The sequence below is a fragment of the Crassostrea angulata genome, chromosome 1, assembly GCF_025612915.1.
Source record: "Crassostrea angulata isolate pt1a10 chromosome 1, ASM2561291v2, whole genome shotgun sequence".
NCBI classification, from domain to species: domain Eukaryota; kingdom Metazoa; phylum Mollusca; class Bivalvia; order Ostreida; family Ostreidae; genus Magallana; species Magallana angulata.
Genome location: NC_069111.1, coordinates 8919623 through 8939549, shown reverse-complemented (window position 1 = coordinate 8939549; position 19927 = coordinate 8919623). Strand labels below are relative to the sequence as shown.

Below are 19927 nucleotides of genomic sequence, written 5' to 3'. Positions count from 1 at the left end.
CGCTATATTTTATTCCAGAGCTTAAAAAACAATTTTTCTCCGTATACCCGAGATAACACTTTTTTTTAGCACTTTTTCAGTAATCATCTTTTGAAATCAGATCTTTGGAAAGGGTCTTTCAATCTTTCCGCAAAAAATTATGTACGTACCGAATATAAATATTAATTTGTATAGATAATTTCCCTCTTTATACATGTACACTAATTAATAAAAACAGACAACTCGGTCTTGTCGTAGTACCACAATTCTGCTGGTTTAAAAAAAAAAAAAGAACTTTGAGGGTGCCAAAAAAAATATTTAAGTACGATTTCTGAAAACCTAGTCAGGTTTGCCAGTTTCATTTCCACTACTACGTTTTAATTAGTTTTGTTTGTGTAAACTAGGCGAAAACGCAGTGGCGAAGGAGGTATTCAGACTATCAGTTTAACTCTCAAAAGAATGCAGGCGTAGATTAGTTGACTTAATATATAAGAGTAATTATAAACGGTCGAGAAGAAGGTGATTTCTATGCATATACACATGAATATTTTCTATCCTTGTTTACATGCATAATCGTATGTTTCTATTTATTTGTGTACGTAAAGACACTTAAAGCAATATGAGCTGTTTTTTGTTTTTAGAATTTACTTTACTGACAAAACCTGTTAGTATGATAAATCTGCATGTACATGTAATTTAGACTTTAATAATAAATAAAAATCGTTAATATTTGTCAGAAGAAAGAATTCTTTTCCAAGGAATATACAGCTGATCAATTTTCGTACAGGACGACATTTATTCAGTTTTGCTCCAAATAAAGCTTCAAAACGGTTTTTCCCCACAAAAATTAACAATTAGAAGTTTTAAAACCAAGATTTTTTTTGGTCATTTTTGTAGAAAATAACATTTTCTTTAAAAAAAATCTACATGGAAATTCAAGCTCATAATGCTTCAAGCTTACTGCTGGTGTTTGAAATAGATCTATGTCGAAACTGCTTTTGTATGCATCGTGCATCAATACATGTATACTAGCTGTGTACGTGTACGTAGAGGTTTCCCGGTCTGCCACCCCCCCCCCCCCCAAAAAAAAAAAAAAGAAAAAAAAAAAGATAAACTACTCAAAGAGGCCGATAAATCAACGGCATCACTAGTTTAATCTGAAGAAGTTTAGGATTTTCATTTTCAAAGAATTTGTGAGAAAATAAAGTATATGAATCCAAAACTAGCGCAAGTTTTTGCGCCCCGTAATTTGCAACTTTTTGACAAGAAAGGAACTGTAGCTTAGGCTCAGACTCCCCAAAAATATACACCAACTAGATATTATACGTATTCAAAATATAAACCCCTAATTTAGAACCCATTGAAAAGTCACTTATTACAATTTTAAAAAATAAGGTGACATACAGTGTACATGCATATCACAGAAAAGTAATTTAACAAATCTTAGTTCCTGACATTACATAATTTTCTTATTCTATAGTCTGTTCCAAGATATTTATGCCGCACATTTTCTTAAAGTATTCCACATTTATAAATACATCTGGGTTCAAAAGAGTATGAAATAATCCCAATAGTTTCCCCTTTGAAACGCCCCCTCGAGTTTATCAGGTTTCAATACACTGCTAAAAAATACAAAGTGTACAGGTATTTTGCATTGCAGAAGAGATGAAAGTACCCGTTTGATAACGTTGAAAATTTTGCGAGGTATTCCAAGTGACTGATGGAGAAAATATGTCAACATTTCCCATTATAAATCTCAAAAAAAAAGAAATCTGTATTTCTTGTCCCTGTGAATTTTTTCGAGTGAAAAATGATAATGTGTCAATGAAGATACTTGGATATTTTCCTTTCCATCGATTACATGTACATGCATGTGTAATTTTATTAAAAATCGTCCAAAAAAGTGTTTGTTTAATACTGATTTTAAGCTAAAAATTTTGGAAATTTGTTTTTAATTCGATCATAATTAAAATATTTTTACTTTGGAAATGATAATTTCACATGTGCTTGTGGACAGGACCATGCTCTACCTTCCCCCTTATTTCAAGTTTTTTCTATAATCTATTTTTATTTTTTATTCTTTTTTAATTCATTATCGTTAACAACCCCTTATATACATGTTTGTATCCAGTCGAAAAATAACAGAAATATCACGCGACTCGGTGGCATTTGTTATTCTCACTCTCTTTAAAAAGGCTATAAGGGGTTGTTAACGATAAAAAAAAAAATATAGAAAAAAAATAGAAAAGGGGGGAAGGGGTGATAGTGAACGATCTGTCCACAAGCACCTGCACCTGTGGATAATTTTATAAATGTCATGAAAGCCGCCGCGCGGGGGGGGGGGGGGTAAAAATTTTGAACATCGACATTACAGTACTAAATAGACAGCCTATGTTAGTCTTGTTCAGAAAATGCGATTGTTAAATAAGAAAAATATTAATCAATCAGGTTTGAAAGGGAAAATTTTAGGGGAAATTTTTTTCCCCTAAATCAAATGCATGTTTAAAATTCGCGCACATTTTAAACTTGAACATGAATCTCATACCATGTCGTCATAACGCGAGATTACAAAATTAATCCGCAAGCCGGCATATTTTCGAGTAATATACAATTCAAAGATACATGTTACCTTTTTTTAAGACATTTTTCAGACAATATGTAAAATTATACACCACTTTGCTTTATATATATGGAAAAATAATCGTTATTTATGAAAATATTAGAACTATTTAGTGTCCGCCATTTTGCGGAATCGGTTAAGGTCACCGCCATAGCTTCAAAGATGCCGAGAAGTATGGATACAAGATGTAAATTACAATCGAATTCTACGTCTTCTTGTTTGATATAAATGGTCAAATCTGTTTTTATAACCAACATCAATTCGATTAAGATAAATTGGTGTGTTAAAGACCAACGGGGATTGTTTGGTTGTTCAAAAACCTGTCTGTTTATGTACTAGGTAGGTGTGCCTGTTTTTATAAACGTCGAATCTAACACCGCCCCTATTTTTGTGTTGTAATGTAAGAGAGTGGATATATGCGTTTTTCATCGCTTTGTGTGGCGAACCTTCTGTTTTACTTGTAGATCGTTAACTGAATAAGTTTAGATTTCCCTTTTTCTAGCTCGTACACCTTACAGTTTTGGCCTGCTGAACAGGTTTTTGTTTCCTGTTTTATTGTAAACGCCTCGTCATAATTTCAAAATGTCCCAATAACTTTGATTATATTGTCAGGTTAGCACTGAAAGGTTTTTTTAAATGTTATGATTAGATTCTGTATTATTGACATGTTATCATGCACTGATGTATCATATCTTTTGTAAAGTGTCCTCCTTATCTTGACTCGAAAAAGCCTGATTTATTTGTTTATATGTCAGTGGTAGTATGAATTGCTAAGTGTATGTCAAAGTTGTGTAGCACTCTTTCCTGAGCTGCAGATTATTGCCACTGTTTTCATGTCAAGGTGTGCTGTACTGTTTTGGGTTTAAATTTATACCTGCATTTTCACATCTATTTCTGATACTTGCATCCCTCTTTTTCTCTATGCCTTTTAATTTCTAATTAAAACATTTTTGGAATCAAGGAGGAATTCACTTGTAAATCCCTTTTTTTTTCAAACACTCCATGGCCCATCCTGATTAATAACCAAGAAGTGCCATTATGCTTTACTTGTATAATGTACTAATTTTAAAGAAGAGAATGACAAGTTATGATCAATATGATGTAATAATATGCTTTACAAGTTTTTTAGCTTAGGTACTATGTTATAATTTCAAGGGTGTTAACAAAATTAGATGTGTATTAGTCTATCCAGTACTTGAGTTGATCTTTTAGGCCTAACAAAAAAAATAGTTTGTTTCCGCTTTCATGCTGAAAAAAAGTAGGTTCGGTCGGTCGGAATTTTTTTTTATTTTTTCAAATATTTTTTTTTCCTTTAATATTGCAGTATCCATACATGCCGGTTAGATACTGACACTGCTGAATGGTATAAAATGAGAAATACTTTTAATATCATTCCTGATGGTCTTAAGAAAACACAAAAATGATATTATATATCAGATACTTCCTCTGCCAACGATGAGAGCATTATTAAAATTTACAACACATGGAAACATACAGCCATTTTGATACAAAATGTTTGAGTTACACTGATTTGAGAAGAGAAACTGCTTCAAGCGTTTTTGTGACCAAAATTTTGAGTAATTTTTTTTCCAAATCGGATAAAAACGAAAATAAACGATTTTCCATCAAAAATCCTTTAAGAAAGTTTTGAGTCGGGGGGTAAAAGCTAGGGTCGGTCGGGAAAGCGGAAACAAACAATTTTTTTTCTTAGGCCTTAGGCAGTTAGGTAAATTTATGTGTAACTGCTGTTGGAAATTGTGACTACACATTTCTCCATTTCAGTTTTGATTTTGCCTTTTTGTCATTTTATTCAGCATGGGTAGAGACCAGTTTACTTTTTTGTGTATTTTGTTGAAAACATTTTCTAACTCTGACATAATGGACATTGATAGTATCAATAGGATTTCCTGGCTTAAGTTTTTGGTTTAGTTACATGTACCTGATACATTCAATAATGAAAATTCATTTCAAGTTCCCTACTTTCATCTATTTATCAAAATCAACTTTTAACTTAAAAATGCAATATATTGGGTATGTGGAATGAAACAGTAAAAAATGTGTAATCTGTAATGTTTACTCATTAGAACTGTAGTAAAGAGTGAATTTCAATTTCCAATAGGGGTTATGGCAATCGCAACATACTTTCATTACCCAATGTATAGCATGTATTTACAGCAAGAAGTTCGCCAACCATTAACAAATACTTTAGTTTAACAGCTACCTATAGGAGCTTTTGTCTTTCTTGTACTTGAACAGACTACCATCTATGTAACTTTAAGAGAATGATGTAATGTTCCTGATTCTTAAATCGCAGATCAGTCTTGGGAGCATTTACATTAGATTTAAATTAGTACACATTAAAATATATTTTGATACTTGGATATATCTTTTTAACAGGTTTAAATAGTGATTGAATTATCTATAAACCTTTTTTTCGCCTAGAAATTAATTTTTTTTTTGAAAAAGTGCATTTGAACAACCCATGATCCAGTTTTCAAAATCCAAATTCCTTGTTGTAGAATTGCTACCATAATTGATAACTTGCTGAGTCATCATGTGTTCAAATTTAACCCATTTGTAGTCATTTAATACAAGAAAGGCAGTCTCAAATTGTAAACAATGTGTCTAGTCAGTACTGTTTTGTAGTAATTTCACCTAATTTGTACATTAGACTAGATTTACTGCACAATATCTATTTATATAAAGAAAACAGCATCCCATCATTGATTATACGAAGGAAGCGTGTTGTTCTAATTTTAGAAATATCCTCAATGTCCTGTATGTTATAAATACTTATTACACATGTGCGTGTGTTAGTGCTCATGTCAAATGCAGCAACCTGAACTATGTACAGTAATTATCCAGGTGTGAGAAATTCACATACCTTTAATGTTCCTTTAATTATCTTTTCTGCCTCCGAGCTAAAACAGCTTTGTGATAATTGTTGTCTTAACATCTGGGGGTTGTTTTAGTGATATATTTATGATATTGAAGCTGATTCTATTTTCAGATGCCAAACTCTGCTGAATCAAGATGGGGAAGCTACTTTCAAAGATATTTGGGAGCAAGGAGATGAGAATTTTGATGTTAGGGTTAGATGCAGCAGGAAAAACTAGTATCCTTTCTCTTGTGATGAAAACAACCACAACTGTACTTGTTGACTTGTGGTCTATGTTTTACCTTGAGTCTTATACAACGGTGTGGTGAGAAAAATCAAAGTATTTCTAACAGAATGTGAAATATCTAGTATTTACATGTACCTGTATTCAAAATGTTCAATTGATTTTATTAGATTGTCAAGTTTGTGTGTCATACTACACCAGAAAGGATAATTTGAACTGAACTCAATAGCTGATAAAATTGCATTATTGATATCCCAGTATAAAGCAGCAAACTAAATGATTTTTTTTTCAAGAGTTGTCAGCCTTACAAACTATGATAAGTATTATTACTTTTTCATCTTGGGAATTTTTTTTTCCATAAAATATTCCTAAGTGGAGAATTCTGTAGACATTTGTATGTATATTAAAAGTGTGATTGTCTATTGGTTGCTCTCTGGGAGAATCTTACTGGTGAACAATGAATCATTTTGTAAAATGAGGAAAGAATTCATCGTATAAATTTTAACATTCTCTCTGGTATTTTCTACTTGAAATAATGTTGTAACCTGCGAGAGTTTCTAAGTTTGTAGCCTTAACACAGAATAGCTATACTTTACAAACTGAAGCTGGGCCAATCCGTGACCACCATACCAACTGTAGGATTCAATGTGGAGACAGTCACTTATAAAAATGTCAAATTTAGTGTGTGGGTAAGTAGAGAGTTGGACCTTATACACATAGTGTATATATATATATTTAACATACATATTCATACACACACACCCTTTCCCGTCACCTATCTCACACAGTATGAATCGTGTTTCTAAAAGGAAGTGTTATTTTGTACATTTTGATTGCTTAGTAAAATGAAGTGACCATAAATTACAGTGTTGGTTGTAAAATTGTTTCACTTCCAAGTAATTAACAATATTTCATTATTTCCTCTTCTCCACACCCTTGTTCCAGCTTACTATGTGTTTTACATTAAGATACTGTGTTCTTCAGTAGAGGGGAAATGAGTCATCGCATGAGTAGATATGTACATGTATTAATGGAATCTTCGTGTACTGTATGTCTAAGTACATAGGGGAGTAAAATGGTCAAAGTGTATATAGATACAGATTTACTTACTTCAGTGTTTATTTATTGTCAAGAGTGTTCACTCTAACTTCTGATTATATGCACATACACACTTGGTGAAATATTTCAGTGTGACTATTTACAATTGGAGAACTTTTAATCAATATGTCATGATTAGATTGTGTAACTGCTATTTATAGGATTTATAAAGTTTTGTTGAATAAGGCCTGTCTGGACATCCTCAGTGCCAGCTCAATAGATATTTCGCAATTAGCAGTATGATAATGAGATGGAAAAGCTATAATACACTTGACCACAGTTTTAATTGTGTGTTTATGTTATGATAGGAATGCATGTGGTTATATTCCTGCATTGTGATTCAACATTTCCTTGACTCCTAGCAACATTAAGGGAAGTTGTTTAAGCGAGAAACAAAAGTAACATTCCATGATATGGTATAGGCTATGGTGTTTCCTGTTGGTCTCTCTAAATCGTGTGATAGCTAACCAAGTGTCGTATTTCAGCAGGAACTTTTTGAGCTGGTCCTATTTTTATCCCTTAAATACAATGCTTTATATACAAAGCTCACTTTAATGAAAGCTGTTGAATTGGGGAAGTAAATTGGTTTAATTGAATAATTATGGATGTGTATGCTTTGTGTGTTTCAATATCATGCACATGAAGTGGACAACTTGAAGAGATGGTTTATTAGACAATGGTTGAGGGCCAGAAGCAGTATAGGCAGTTAGGCAGTCAATAAATAGGAGATGAGTCTAGTCTCAAGGTCTAGGTGTGGCTTGACACAGATATTGATAGTCTTATTAAATACCTGAGGGAGATAGGGGGTGTCAATAGACAATACATTGTGGACAGATTCCATCAGGAATTAAATGCTAAGAATTGAAGTCTTGTTTGATACTCTAGAAGTCAGGTTGGTGTGTTTCTGACTTTCTCTTTAGTTTAGGAAAATAGATTTTCATAGAGAGTAATCAGTATGCACATTCCCAAGGTTTATTAAATTCTGTTTGTTTTGTTTTTATACTGTCAGCAACCTTTTCTAGTTACATTGGAGTTATAATTGTAATAAACAGAAATGGATTTCTGATTTATGGTGGCTTGAGATTCAGTGTTATCCATGTTATGATAGATATTTCGTTCAACTGTTGTTGACTGTATAATTACTACATGTATAATGGTAAACACTGATTTCATGAATATGCAAACAGATTAAATCCCCTCATCATAAAAAAGTACATATCCAGGTACATTTATGACAGCGTAGCCAATAACCACTGTACACAGAATTATGTTGCCTTATGTTAATTAATCCCAATGGCATGCAGTTGTAAAAGATTTAACCCCATTTTGAATTTTCCCTAACAAAAAATTATGTTTAAAGATGTAAAACTTTATGATACCATCACGAATAAGTCATATTTCTAAATGGTCCTCTGATATACTGGACAAATAGGGCCAAATCATCCAAGTATAAGATGAAGTAAGACAGATATAATCATAAGGTATATTGATTATGTATTCCTTTTCTTTTACAGGATGTAGGGGGGCAAGACAAGATTCGGCCGCTGTGGCGACACTACTACACGGGAACACAGGGCCTTATCTTTGTGGTGGACAGCGCGGACAGAGACAGAATCGACGAAGCGCGACAGGAACTACACCGTATAATTAACGACAGAGAGATGCGTGATGCCATCATTCTTGTGTTTGCTAATAAACAAGACTTACCAGATTGTAAGTATCAAAATAAAACTCTATTTCTAGATCACGTCATGCAATGCTATGTTTAGCTAACTTCTTTCATAGGACTAGGTATGAAATGAAAATAGTTACTTTAGGATTGCTTTCTATAGTTTAATTAAAAAAAACCCCCACATCTTTTTTCAATTTATGATACTAGTAATTGTTATCCGTGCTATTCCCAAATCTCAGAGTAGAGGATATGAAGTTTAGAGGTGTTAAGTATTGTGATTTCCTTATATTATTTCTTATAGATTTAAAGTTGAAATACATCCTACATTTTCATAATTAATGACATGAGAGATAAATTTTCTCGTTTTTCATGTTACACATTTAAAATGAAAATCTTTCGGATATTTATTGTAACTTGCAGTCTAATTAATTTGTTATACAAGAAAAGGTGTCAGAAATGTTTAATGTTTTGGCAATATCAGTTTCAAAATGATCATCAATCAGTGTCTTTATCCTTGTACATGTATTTTAAACAAATTAAGGCCCATGGGCCTCTTGCTTTCCTAAACTATAGAGAAATGAAATTGATATGACGGATTTTTTCATTTTTACTTTACAGCAATGAAACCTCACGAAATTCAAGAGAAATTAAGTTTAACAAGACTAAGAGACAGAAACTGGTATGTTCAGCCAGCGTGTGCTACATCGGGAGATGGACTGTACGAAGGCTTGACGTGGTTAACGTCCAATCACAAATCTTGACCTGCTGATCATTCTTAAGTCTTTGTATAACCTATGTATGCATAAATTGATTCACTTTTTACAACTTGAGCAGTGTTAAAATCTGCAAGAAAGACAAACATTTAGTCAGAAAATATTGAAGAGGTCGCAGGAGCATGGCCCCTGTTGACTTTAAAATGGAGATTCTGAGAGATGACAGAGGACAGAAGAAAGAATTTTAAGTGATCAATGGCATAGGACTTTTACTGTTTCAACACAGATCTGCAAATAAACCAGCTTCCAGGCCACAGAGTAACCAAACACTGATGCCCACATAATAGGGCAAATCAATTTTGTTTCATTTGGTTTCATATTATTGCTGATTACTCTGCTGTTTTTCTAAACCTAAGTTCATAAGTACTGTATATCCTACGAGGTACCAAGTAATTCTTTGTGTTTTCCAATTTTTTTTAAAAAATAAATCTTCTTGGTATAATCCAGAAATTAAAGGTAGTAGAGTTACTAATTAATTTTCGCTGTAGTGTGATTCTTGTGTAGTCTAAGTGATCTAACTATTAACCAGTAGGTAACTGACACAGGTGAGGCGTATGTATGCTCATTGATGTGTGTTTTATGTTGGAGAATTTTAGCTCTTGAGATGAAAGCTGTTTTTACAATCTTTTTTTCGACCTTTTATAATTGACATCAATCGTAGTCTGTTGTTGAGTTTAAAGATTCAGCCATTATCATTTTGCTTTCCTTGTATTTTTCCCCCTATTTTTTTTTTCATGACCTCTTTCTCTATTCTGTGGTGCTTTTTTGTAATACATTGTATATTGCTTTGTGTCGTTAACAGATTTATGTCATGAAGCTTCATGTAGTCAGACTGTTTTGCCTATAATCAGCTCACTAACAGATTTGTATGGGACTATTTGTGCTTGTTCTTATAATGAATGATTGTATTTTTATTTTGGATATTAGAATTAGCGGTGAACATTATTTATGTAAATTGCATGTATTCACAAGAGAAAGAAATTGTTTTATCAGTGACTGCATTTTTCATTATATGGAGTAAATGGAAAATATTGTAATGTTTCCTGTTGAATTTAGCTACCTTTGTATGTTGAAAATATTTTTATTAGTATGATTGTAATTTTGATGGTAAGATTATTGAAAACTTGTCTTAGCAAGCACTTCAGAGTAATATGCTTAAATCGAAGCACCAAATATCCATAGGATTTGAAAGCCTGATTTGTACATTGTTCGTCGTAGAAGTGAACATAAAAAGATGCTCTTATAACAACACATTCCAAGCTGTGGTAATTTATTGGCTTTTTTCATTTTATAAAGTGGTTATATATGGCTAGTATCAGGTGGTCTAAAGCAAGACCTAGCTTGAGCTTATCTGAACAAGCACTTTATCACTATATGCATTGTACACTTAACTACAAATAGATGAATATATTACTTGATGAACTTGGTAACTTTAGTTATCTTGCAGATGTTGGGTAGAAATACTTACCACGCTTTACAAATCCAAACAGAACTGTTTAATTTTGAGTTGTGGATGTACGTCATTCGCGGGAGTTGTTGCTCTTTGTCCATATGCACACTACACGTTACGCTGGTAACGAGACTGGGACTGGGGAATGCACTTGTCTGTGACTAAAGTACACGTGTGTGTGTGAAGCTTGTTGCTAATCGTATACTGATATAGCTCTCCGTCGTGCAATATTAACCTAGATCAAATATGTTTGGCCAAATTGATAACTTGTGAAGAAAAAAAGTGTTCATTCAATAAATGTACAAGCTGCAGGAATCGGAATCACGCTAACTCTACGAAATTGTAAACAAAAAGAAAACAGTTGGAAAATGATATCATTAAGGTATTTCCCCGTGTTGGTAGGTTGTATTCTGACATATAATTATGTATGGATGAAGGATGTAAAGTTGAATTTGACATTTACTAATATTTCTTTTCCTGAAACTGTGAACATGCTGTTTTGTATTCTCTATGTCTGGTGAATGATTTGACATTTTTTGTTGCTTTCATGCTGTGTACGAAATATGCCCCTATAATACCCTTGTTCAGTTACTGTCAAATTTTGTTTAAAATTAACTGCTATTTAATTCAAATGCAAAATTGTCTGGAAGTGGTTCATTTGCTACAGATGTTGATGATTTTATACCAGACAATAAAACATTGTTACTCTACCACTGGTGTTGGTTGATTAAATTTATGTGATGGAAGCCAAACATCATTTAGTTTCCATCATACTTAAAGGGGCATGGTAACGGTTTTGGTCAAAAGTTATTTTTCCAATTTTAATGTTTACAGTGCTTTACTAAGGCAATTTTAGTAGGCAACCAAAATTTGGATGTTGTTCGTTGAGTTAGCGAGTTACAGAGCTTAAAAATCTTTGCTATGTAAACAAAACTTTTTATGTTTGGAATTTTAAAGTGAAAATTCCAGTTGAAGACCTACAATGAATGTGTTAAACGTTAGGAACTGTTTATTTGTGATTAAAATTAATATAAATTCTGATAAACGAGTTACAGAGCTTGAAATTCTTCGCTATGTAAATAAAGCGTTTGTTTACATTTTGAATGTTAAACTTCAAATTCCAGTTTTAAACATTAAACGAATGTGTTAAACGTTAGGAACTGTTTATCAAATGTGCTTCAAATATAAAAAAAGGCAAATAAGCTGGAAAAAGATTTTTTACTGGTATATACCTATGTAAACAAAAACAGGGCACAAACCTTGTTTACATGACAGAATTGTGATCCCTGTATCTGGCTTATAACTCTACGAATGTCTCTTCATTTCATCATTAGCAATGCTTTTCTAGAGCATAATAACAGAAAAATAGAATTTGACCAAAATTGTGACTATGCCCCTTTAATCGCCATATTGTGGATGTTGTGTCATCAAAATTATCATAAGCCTTGATTTTCTTCTCTTCAGAAAATGGGAGATTTGTAGTTTATCTCAGGATAGTTTTTTTTTCTCTCCAACTGGATCCACCCTTATCAGGGATCTCTTTTTAAGTATTTAATTTACTTGAATGAAAAATTGGGCAATTTGAGGACCCATCTTTTAGATTACATATTTTAAAATGAAGAAATGTAATATTTTCCTCCTTGGGTCTCCTTGGGTCTGTGCTGTTTTACAACGAAACACCGATAAATAAATTTACAATCTTATTTTCATAAATCCGAAAAGAAATTTCAATTTCGTATAGGAAAACTACATGTTCCAATTAAATTCGGGCATATGCACTTTTTATCCTGAAGGAAATGCAATAACTGTAGAATTACAAAAAAAATCTCACGATTTTCAAAATATCTTGTAGGAAAAAGTATGGCTTATAGAAATTTTAAGTCAAAAAAATCTTTAAGAGACACTGCAACAGAAAAAAACCCCAATATTTAAACCAAATCTTCTCATGAACTACAATACTACAATTTGTGAGATTACTATGCGAGCATTCTAAGATGTGTACAATCTAAATTGTTCAATCTGTGACCCTAGGCCAATACTAAGGCCTCAGGAAGAGTTCAAAATTCAAATATCCATGTGTAGGGAAAATGTTCTACTCAAGCGCTGCAAAGCTTCAGTTTTAGTATATATTTTAAAGGGTCACGATTTTGGTAAAAAAAAAATTCGATTTTAATGTTTGCAATGCTTCAGTAAGGTATATTTGAGTGTCATTTGATGAGTTATACCTAAAATGAATGTATTAATCGTTAGGGTTTGTTTATTTATGCTTAAAATGAATAATAAGATTTTTTACTGGTATATTGAACCTATGTAAACAAATACAGGGCACGAGCCTTGTTTACATGACGAAGAATTGTGAGCCCTGTATCTTGCTTAAAACTCAAAGACTGACACTCAAATTTCATTTGATAATTAGAAATGTATTCCTAAAGCATTACAAATACTAGTAATAAAAACAGAAAAATAAAATTTGACTAAAATCGTGACCGTGCCCCTTTAATGTATACATGTATTCAGTTTAGATATTTTAAAATACTTCTAGTATGCAAGCAACCTGAAATAGTGTTAAATATGTTAAACTTTGAACAGCACTTGGGGCCCAAGTATTAGTCTGGGGGTCACGATTTTAACAATTTAGAATCTACATTATTTGAGGATGATTGCATACTAATCTCACAAATTGTAGCACTGTAGTTTTTAAAAAGAAGATCAAAAAACATACGGTATTTCCTATATATTTTTCTCTTTGGGGCCCCAGTAATAGTTCAGGAGCTACGATTTTAACAATTTCGAATCTTCCCATATATACAAGTTGTTAATATCGGCGTTTCTGGTGCAGTACGTGGTTCTAAAGAATACTTTTTCAGATGCGCCCCCTATTTTCACTGTTTCGCAATTATCTCCCTTTAATGAATAGTTGTGCCCCCTATTTTAAGGTCAGACGACACGTTCCTCGAGCATCTTTTTTGTATCTCCTCGTTATAAAGAGTTCCAGTAAAATTATTATTATAAAAAATCGTCCTTAATTTGATTTAAATTTTAATTATATATAGATATATGCATAGATGACCAAGTGGTAAGAGCGGTGGCTGCTCCCTGCTAGGATCGCAGGTTTCATAGGTTGTGAGTTCAAGCCCCGGCCCTGGTGAAGCTCCAGTATAGTGAATTTTCCTGTGCTGTAAATTTTTCATATCAGCAGTTTAAGTGTATTTTCAAAAAGATTATATAGGAGATTGCATATATTTTGCAGAAATGTCTGGTAACGTACCCTTATTTTTTGCAAGAAAGCTTGTCAAAGTAATAGTAAATAAATAAAAAATCCTGAAAAAAGTTATGTTAAATTGAGGAACGTGTCGACTGACCTTAACAACTAAGAATTCCCTTTCCATAAGGATAATTTGTACCAAGTTTGGTTAAATTTGGCCTTGTGATTCTAGAGAAAATGTGAAAAAATTACGGGCGGACGACGGAGAACAGGTGATAAGAAAAGCTCATTTGAACCTTCGGTCAGGTGAGCTATAAAGGTTTAAAAATTTTATAATCAGGATCTAAATTGCTACAGTTTGTGAGATAAGTATGGCATATATTCAAAAGTTTTCAAAATGTGACACCCGGACAAATACTTGGGCCCCAGGAGGGCTGCAAAGTTGAACATCAAATCATACAGTAAATAGTTTCTTTAAATCTTCTGATAAAGAAATTCAATGCTATGTTTAGTGATTTTACGATGTAAATATCTTCATATCAAGGTCACGTATACATTTTTTTCACTTTTTAAAATTATACATGTATATAGTTTCATGTTCCAATTGTGTTATCTTTGATTCGTTGAGGCCTAGAGTATCTATCTTCGATCATCAGATATGATGTCCAAACAAGGAGACTTCTTGTTATGTATTGTTTAATGTATGTACGTATTGTTAAATCTTGGACTTTTTGAGATTTTTTGTTAGTTGAACAATTTTTTTTACTAGTATATAAAATTTCAAAAAAGAATAATACAAGAACTATTATTCCGCTGGACGATGTGACCCATGGGCTTCTTGTTACATCAAAGAGCAGATTTTTCAAACTCAACAAAAGCCCCCCCCCCCCCCCCCCCCCCCATTTCTCATTGTATAAATCACTGATAGACATGATGATCCATTTTTTTTAAATTAGACTTGTATAACGTATCGAGCGTAAACGAACGGGTTTACAGATTACTTTTTATTAGATTGGTTAATTTAGGATCCGATGCAGATATAGATTTGCAATCGCAAAGAAACCCCACTTCCACTTACCACTCCCAACCACACTGTAAGCAAGGAAAATAAACCACCCATACAAAGAGTTGTCTATGAGCAACTCGATCTTGTCATGAAATGATTAAGATTGAAACAATCCGCGGAAACACTTCACCAATCCTCTCGGAAAAGGGAAACATTTAAACCAATTCCTGCTTGGAATGTGTGGAAAACGATAGTATAATTTACCAAGTGGGTGTTATTGTGCATTTCATTTACAGAAAGCTGCAATGATGTGCCAGATCATGTGCATAAAAAAGATCGACAAAAATAATACTAGATCTTTTAAATACAACAACCATGGTCTCACTTGTAACCGGATGAGAAAGGACATTATTATATATGTATGCACAGCTATTTATGATAACAAAAGACCCCATGGTTTCATTTCCCATGCCCATGCTTTAAACTTACGCAAAAATTATCCCCCACTGTGGCTTAAATTCGCAATAATTTTTCAACATAAGTTCTCTGTATCTTGTATTGATAAAAAAATTAATAAACATGTTTATTAGGACAAACATTGAGCATCATGTGCAAAGTGACTACCTTATTAAAAATGACAAGATTAGTTAATTCTTAGATTTCATAGGCAAACTAGGAATATACATGTAGTAATTATTGCTTGAGGTTGACCATACATTGTGCTGCATCTCCTCCTTTGGTTTCTTGTGTCTATGTGCGACTACCTTTTGATTTTTCGCTGGTTTAAAATTCAATAAATGTATGTAGTGTTTTTCACCACTTTTCCTGGCCTCTATAAGCGATTTGATTTGGTTTTGAAATTTTTACACAAAAAATGTTAAGAGCACATTAAATTTTTATTTTTATTACTTTATATAAACAAAAAATGGCAGAATGATATTATCCTTTCTCTTTGTTCAAAGTTTAAAAATGAAATAATTCATTTTCTGAAACGTCTCTGGCAGAAAAACCAAATTTGATGTCAACGAATGCAACTTAGCATATAGTGCGAACCACTTACGTACGCACACACGTGTTTCTGTGTACGTGTGAAACTCCCAAATTCGAAGTAAAGTGGTTTAGGGTGAAAATAGTTTTTGTTATACTGTAAAGTAAAAAGTGTGGAAATGAAAAAAAAAACCAACAACTACACAAGGATCACTTATATACATGTATGTGTTCCGGTGTGCACAGGAAACTTTCCATCTTGAAAAGTGATTTAATTAGGGTGAAAAAAGTTGAAGCCAACCCGCAAAAATAAAAATTGAAACGATTTACAAATTTTATTCTTATCGGTGAAAGAAGATGGGTGAATAAGGCGTGTAAATTGCCCATATGAGGAATGGTTAGATACTGCCAAATTAAAATATCATTAAATCTTTTTAATTATAATAATTAAAAACAATGTATATGTAACGTAACATCGGTTTGTAACCCTTAAATATTTTAAATACTTGAAATAGGTTTATTAAAACTGGTGTATGTGTGTCAAAACCTCCAAATAGTGTCATTTTTATAACTTTAATGCCTTTTCTTTGATAGAGTGGGTCTGAGCTCCATATTTTTGTCATAGTCTTAATGCGGTTGAATGGAATTTAAACCGATTTTAATCAACAAAAATGTGGAGAGATGACCCACTATACTTCAAAAATGTCATTTTGTAGCCCAACAATTGAACGTTTAAGAAAATAAATGGAAGTCCGTAAATTTGTGGCCAACGTCTCATTTAGCATTTAAACAACGCAATTTGTTGTGAATGAAATGACTCGGTGGTTAGAGCACTAGACATTAGATAACTTTATAGAACTTGGGTTTTTATGTTGTGGGTTCGATACCACCAAAACTTTAGGATATTTTTTTTTCTCATCGTTTTTTTTTTTAAATATTTCAAACTAAATATAGTTAGAAATTACCCTTTTGTAAACTTGTATTATTAATAACATATTAAATATATTTAATTGAAAAAAAAATGTTAAATTTGAAATTGTATTTTACGACTAAGCCAAATGGGCAGTTGCGCCATCTTATTCCCCACTCTTCTTTAGAAACGTTTATGTACTGGAAAAAGGGATCTTTTTCTGCTGATGACGTTTCGGAAAATGATTTAATTCATGTTTTTAACTTTTATCAAAGAGGCGGACCTGTTAAGATACACTTCGTTTTTAGGAAACTGCAAAGTTGCTCCAAGATCGAGCATAAATTAAGCCTCGCAACATGATATACGCTCAGTGAAATGCTACATACATGTGTTCTGTTGGTACAAGGTCTCACAATATAAAATAAATATCCTCATGGAAATGTTGAGAAATTATGTGTTAAATGCAATTGCAAGTGATATATAAAATGAACTATTTGCGGAAGGAGGAAGGATTGAATTTGTTTTGGAATAGATGAATATGTATGTACGAGTAGGTACGTGATTAACTCAACTGATAATATATATGTTGTTTTCACCCCATTTTCATTCACGAGAAAGAGCGGGAATAGTGACCACCTTTTCAAGATTATTCCCTTTGAAAGCTGATATCAAAATGTGCGAATTTCATGACAAAACTAAAGATAGAATTTGTCTTTGGAGGTGGAACACATTTTGTCAACAACTGCATATCGTCCTGTGGTATTTATGTCTTAGTAACTATCATTTTGCTCGGGGTACCGAAACGCCGTCGATAACTTTATCATCAAGTTTGGTGGCAAAGCACATTTTATTTATTGAATCTAGTAGAAGAGGTACTGATCATTCTGTTCCATTCGTTGACATTAAACAAGGTTTCGATATTGTACAGCACACACCAAATTTCATAAACCAAGTTGATGAACATAGAAATACACGGAATCGACACATCTTCTTTGTGACATCAGATACAAAAGCGACAACGGAGGATCTGAGGCAAGCCTTCCTTGACAAAATCGAGCAGCGTGCTGTCAAAGAGAGAAATACACACGATTTTATTGTGTACAAAATCTTGTTGAAAGAACTTCGGAGTCATGGCGTGGATGCTTTTGACTTGGATATTAAGTATGGCAATAAGAACTACACTATCAAAAACTGCAAGCAATCGGATTCAGGAACTTTTAACTTGGGCGCCAAAGTGAATTGGTCTACAAGGCGGTATGAAATAAACCACGTTGAAAAAGTAACATTACAGAATTTTAAGTCTTGTAAGGACTTCTCACTTCAGAACCCGCCCGGCACCTGTAGAACATAAGGAGAATTGTACAGCACATACTGTGACCCAGTCTTAGGTGGGGATGTAGAACCCGAAAAGGGTTTGAAACGAACAATCTTATTTGAGGCACATATCATATGAAAGTGTAAAATCAAATGTAGTTTATTGTTTTTGATTATATGTATTATTTAATTGTTTTATTGGTGGCAGGGGTGGTTTTTTTTTTTGGGGGGGGGGAGGAGAAGGAGGAGGGGTGTGTATGTGAACATTTACACTACATTTCTAATCTTCTTTCTTAAAACGTGATACTCAGGAACATTTGGTCGAAAGTTTAGGTCTGGTATTATGATCTATTTAACATAATGGGAAAATATATCTATACTTTGAATAGTTTTTATTGTTACCTTTGGGTTTACTATCAACTTAAAACGCCATGTTATTATTATTATTATTATTATTATTTTTATTATTAATAACAAAATATGTTGGATATATACTTTAGGGTCATTGAGATGATTGAGCTGTACAGCGTTGTGTTGATAATCTGCAGATCAAGTTTTATAACCAAGAGGTACATAGAATGAATATCATACAAATGCTAGAGACTACATGTAATAGATATCATACAAATGCTAGAGACTACATGTAATACATGTAATAGATATCATACAAATGCTAGAGACTACATGTAATACATATAATAAATATCATACAAATGCTATAGACTACATGTAATACATATTATATTTATCATACAAATGCTAGAGACTACATGTAATACATGTAATAGATATCGTACAAATGCTAGAGACTACATGTAATACATATTATATTTATCATACAAATGATAGAGACTACATGTAATACAGATAATAGATATCATACAAATGCTGGAGACTACATGTAATAATATTACTTATTAGGTTTGTTACTGACTGTTTAAAGAAATTTGTGGGGTCGGTAAAGTCCATAGAAGGCGAGGCGGAGCCGAGCCTTCTATGGACTTTACCGACCCCACAAATTTCTTTAAACAGTCAGTAACAAACCTAATAAGTGTTTTGTTTTGTCGAGGACCTAAAGTTTGATATGTAAACAAACGTTTGTGTCGAAAATCAGTTCAAATAACGTTACGTCCGCCATGTTGCGCTATAAATTTTGACGCTTGCCTTTTAAAGAAATTTGTAAGGCAGCCACGTGACGCGTTTCATCCAATGACGTCGCGACATTCTAGTCCGAGGCAAAACAATGTATGATAAAAGACGTACTAGTATTTGTTGTTGTTATATTCAGTAGTATATTCTCACTATATAACTCTATATAGACAAATAGTCAATAACTGTAATATTAGCTCGTCCGAAAAATATTGACCGGTCAATATTTTTTTGATATTGACCGGCTAGGAATAATATCTAGAGAACATTCCCTCTATTTCAAATAATCGCCTCTGATTTGTTGATTCGTAAACGATGACGTAAATAACTCTTCGCGACTCCAAAACAAGGTGACGTCATAATAGACAGTCAGTCAAGGCAAGTAAACTAAAGACGCGCATTGCGACGGTTTGCTATCATAACAGATATAAGGATTTGCGAATCATTTAATATTTATTCATTTGATGAGATATCAGCGCTTCTGATAGGTCGAAAAAAATTTTTGATACCTGCATCAATAAAATTTTTGCCGGATCTACTTTTCTCAACTGTTCTGATCTAACACTATTTATACAGAACGGGAATTTCCAAGATAAACACTGTCAAGAAAATGTAAAGTTGTGTCTGTTTTATTGTCAGCAA

The 19927-nt window shown here is 32.8% G+C and overlaps 1 protein-coding gene across 1 annotated transcript; it reads left to right on the top strand.

Annotated features, from left to right (window-relative positions):
* Positions 1–2727: 2727 nt before the first annotated feature.
* Positions 2728–11424, top strand: LOC128184161 (ADP-ribosylation factor 6). The gene is made up of 5 exons (XM_052853525.1): positions 2728–2938; positions 5610–5714; positions 6307–6410; positions 8334–8532; positions 9110–11424. The coding sequence occupies exons 2-5, from the start codon at positions 5633–5635 to the stop codon at positions 9250–9252; spliced, it is 528 nt and encodes a 175-aa protein (XP_052709485.1). The 5' UTR covers positions 2728–2938; positions 5610–5632; the 3' UTR covers positions 9253–11424.
* Positions 11425–19927: the final 8503 nt, after the last annotated feature.